This window comes from Thermobia domestica, chromosome 12, assembly GCF_964235325.1.
Source record: "Thermobia domestica chromosome 12, izTheDome1.hap1.1, whole genome shotgun sequence".
Taxonomy (NCBI): domain Eukaryota; kingdom Metazoa; phylum Arthropoda; class Insecta; order Zygentoma; family Lepismatidae; genus Thermobia; species Thermobia domestica.
In genome coordinates, this window is record NC_137465.1 from 112,453,425 (window position 1) to 112,457,266 (window position 3,842).

Sequence of the window (3,842 nt, forward strand, 5' to 3'; positions counted from 1 at the left end):
TAGCCTATCGATCTTAAAATCGAATAATCAGTCTATTCCCAGAACATTAGTCTATCATAATCGGGAATTCGTTACATTTTGTGACAAAAATGGCGTGTTTTCTACTCTGAGAGAAAATATATGTTTTACCTCGGTGAACCTGGAAACTCTAGGAAAAGTGTAAGAGAAACTAATATACTTGTAAACCACATAATCTTAAACCTGGGAAAGGTATTTATTTGTAACTTTGATAACAGACTATTAAACATGTCATTTACATTTGAAACAATTTATTAAGTTCTTTAAGAAGTCTTTTATACTGTAGTTAGGGGTATGACGCCGACCACTAGTCATTTCCTTCCATTTCTCTTGTTCCATTTCTGTTTGTGCCAAAATCGCACAATAATTAATGAAAAATGCAAAACTCCTGACTTATTGAAAACACTTTGCCTTAATTTATGAATTGTTATTAATATCTTGCTTTACTTAATACTGGTCTCATTCTGGTACTTGAAATGGCAACTAATTCATTTTTCTCGTAAAAATGAAATTGAAATTTTACTAAAAATGGAAAATTGAGAAATTAATTTTGGAGAAATCTTGACTTAATTCAGATCCAGAAATTAGTTAATGGTTTTAACTCATTACCACAACTCTGGTCAAAAGTAGATAGAAACTAAAACAAAAAAAAAAAATGGAAAATAAGAAAAACATTTCTAAGCAGTGGCGAGTAGATAACAAAGTCACTTTTTCCTAAGTTTTCTTTAAATTTGGAGAACTTAATTAAAACTGAAGAATGAATTCAGCTCAGATTGGGAGTAGGCTAAAGAAAACTATTCACCAGCTAGTAAAGAAGAGCCGTTCTCCGTAGGTCACTTTGTTCCCGTAATTCTTATCGCAACAGAAGCCTGTTGCAGAGGTGGTGCAAACATCATATTAGCTCACCTCACCAGTGACTAGCCGAGGTTTTTCATCTGAGTCATTGCTAAATCTCGAGGCATTTACTGGCAGTAGGATTGTCGCTTAGCTACGTTAAAATAGGAACATGCTTACCTATTACTCTTCTCTTGGGTGTTGTTCTTTTGCACTCACGCGAAAGGAGATTCCTGCAAACTCGCTGCATTCGCTTAAATCCCTAGTCTGCATTTCTGTTTCTAATTTCTATTGATTCAAAATCTTACGTAGTTCCATTCACCTTTTATACGATTCTGAATTGATATATTCTCTGCTTCTCCTGTCCGCCTGTACACAATCGCAGAGTTGTTTTTCTCCATTCAGGAAATTCTATGTAATGAAAATACAGTCGTGTTCTTTTTCTTTCTGTCTGGATTTTTGTCAGAGCTAACACCTATGATTCCCTCCGATTAATTAAAGAATCAGGAAGTCCACAGGTACTTCGTCATACTAAAAATCACTGTAGTCATGGCATTGTTCATTACTTATTCTTCTCATACTTTCATCATTTCTTATGTTCTTAATCCAATAAGACTTCTGCATTCAGCAACTTGCCTTGCATTATATACGGAGAATGGGCCAGCTGTCATATTCATTAGCTTACCCTTTTCGGACTAAGCTTATTTTTTTAATACAAGCAGTTATAAAATTCACTCATTTCAAGATTCACGATTCATGCAACGGGTTTAGAGAGTAATGAAACTCATGCGAGTGACTCTTACGTTCATACTGCCGGTTTACAGGGATTGTTGTCAGTACAACTGACATCCCCGATACAATATCACAAACCAGTTCATCAGCCCAATATCCCACAAAGAAAATTTGATTGTATTTGGCGAAGGTAGTTCCTGTTTCAATGACTTTAGCCCTTTTCAAAGTAGTACCAACTGTAGTTTCTTCTTCGATACGCCGAATGTACTCACTAAATTTAATATCCTTCCATAGCGCATCAAGAAACTTTACACATTCTTTAACTTCACGAATACATACTTGAATATCTGACATTTTTCTCTGAATAATGATAAACAAAAACTCAGTTTGTGCAAAAATATCTTTACACACAATAAGAAGAAAAATGAATTCAAATTCTTCTAGCTTTTTCGTATCCTTCAGCCTGCCGAATATTTTTTCATTAGTTTCTATAGACATAATTTCTGAGAACACTTTCACTAAGTTCGCTCTTTCGTTTGAAACGGTAGATATAATTTTTACGTTTGAATTCCACCTTACTTCAATATGAGTTGGTATCCGCTTTCCTGCAACGCGTTCTAAAATTGCTGTTCTTTTCGGAGATTTGTGAAAAAAGCTTGGAATTCCTTGCAGTGCAGAGAAAAACAGTTTTGCTGCATAAATATTTTTACAGCTCTGCTGAAGAATTAAATTCAAACAATGTGCAAAGCAGTGTGTGAAAATAACCTGAGGAGCAAATTCACGCATCCGACTCTGAAGACCATTTAATTCTCCTGATAGAACACTGGCTCCATCGTAAGTCTGTACAGCCAATTTTTGTCGGAACCTATATTTATCAAGAACATCCACCAACATACTACATATTACAGCAACAGACTTGTCTTCTCCTAGGTCTGAAATTCTAAAAAAATGTTCCTGAATTTCACCTTCAGTATCAACAAATCGAAGGATCACAGAACATTGAGATCTACAAGCTCTATCAGTTGTTTCGTCGACTTGACATGAAAAAAATTGTGTTTTTTCAATCATTTCTGCAATGATTTTAGTCAGTATCTCGGCTATGCAATCAATCAATTCATTCTGGGTTGCTTTTGACAGACTATTAAAATGACCCAGTTTTTCCAATGAGCTTTTAATTCTTCGTTACAACTTAGCATTAACTCAAACATTTCTTTAAAATTTCTCCTGTTCAAAGAGTCATGTGATTCAGAATGCCCACGAAACGATAGTTACTGCTTACATAACAAATACGTCAAATCAACCAATTTCTTAAAAATTTCTCTGTTTTTTGCGACATTCTTGTTAAATTCAAATTTTCTTTGCTTTTCATGCTCATTTGTCTGTTCTAATATGGTTGCAGCTTATTTAATGATTTGTTTCAAACCGATAAAATTATTGATGTGCTCTTTTGATTTAGAATGTTTTTCTAAGCTCCGAGCCAAGTTCTTTAAATCAAAATAGCCTTCAAAACACCGTACATTTTTCTTCACACTTAAGAGCAAGCACGGCCAACAAAACAATCTATTAACTACAGTACTACCGCATAGCCACTTATGAATGTCATATCAAGATTTCTTAAAAGTTCTAGCCTTCCTACCGTCTACCTGAATCAATGATAAATCAAGGGTAGGGGGTCCATTGTTAAGAATAGCGTGTTGAGCCACTTCACTTCGCCTAGAAAATATGTTTAACAGTGAAACGATCACATCACACGAACCAATGTCCTCTATTATGTATACATTAATTCAGCACAAGATCAACGTTCTAAACACTGTCCCAAACTCACAAAAAATATCCTACACGCACAATGTCGCTCGAAAGCAACTCACAAAAAACATCACACGCGTAAATATGTTACAAACGCACAATATCGCTCGCTTCAAAGCAAGATAAAACATGCAGAAAACCACGATATTACACCCGCTGTCCGTCGATGTTCGCACTCTTACTACAAAAATGAGTTTCACAGTATTGCCATAACTGTTATAGTTTTTTTTTCTTTTGCCATCAACATTTTTAGCATGTTTACTAGAAATTAAGTATAAACTACTATATATTTTGAAAGCAGATATTAAAAATTCCCTTGAAAGGAAATATACTTCCTCAGTAAAACATTCTAAAAGTTTAAATGTTGGTCATATGAAGGAAATAGCAAATGTAATTGACTACTTCTTTATAATCAAGTTTACGTTTAAATTTATTCAATTTTCTACACTGCA

General features: G+C 34.4%; 1 protein-coding gene across 1 annotated transcript; it reads right to left on the reverse strand.

Annotated features, from left to right (window-relative positions):
* Window positions 1-1,599: 1,599 nt before the first annotated feature.
* LOC145666076 (52 kDa repressor of the inhibitor of the protein kinase-like) lies at window positions 1,600-2,652 on the reverse strand. Its single transcript, XM_081733171.1, has one exon. It carries the CDS (start codon window positions 2,650-2,652, stop codon window positions 1,600-1,602), a length of 1,053 nt encoding a protein of 350 aa, XP_081589297.1.
* Window positions 2,653-3,842: the final 1,190 nt, after the last annotated feature.

What these genes read in the sequence shown, in the direction of transcription:
- LOC145666076 (XM_081733171.1), bottom strand. Translation starts at nt 2,652, where the DNA reads ATGATTGAAAAAACACAATTTTTTTCATGTCAAGTCGACGAAACAACT.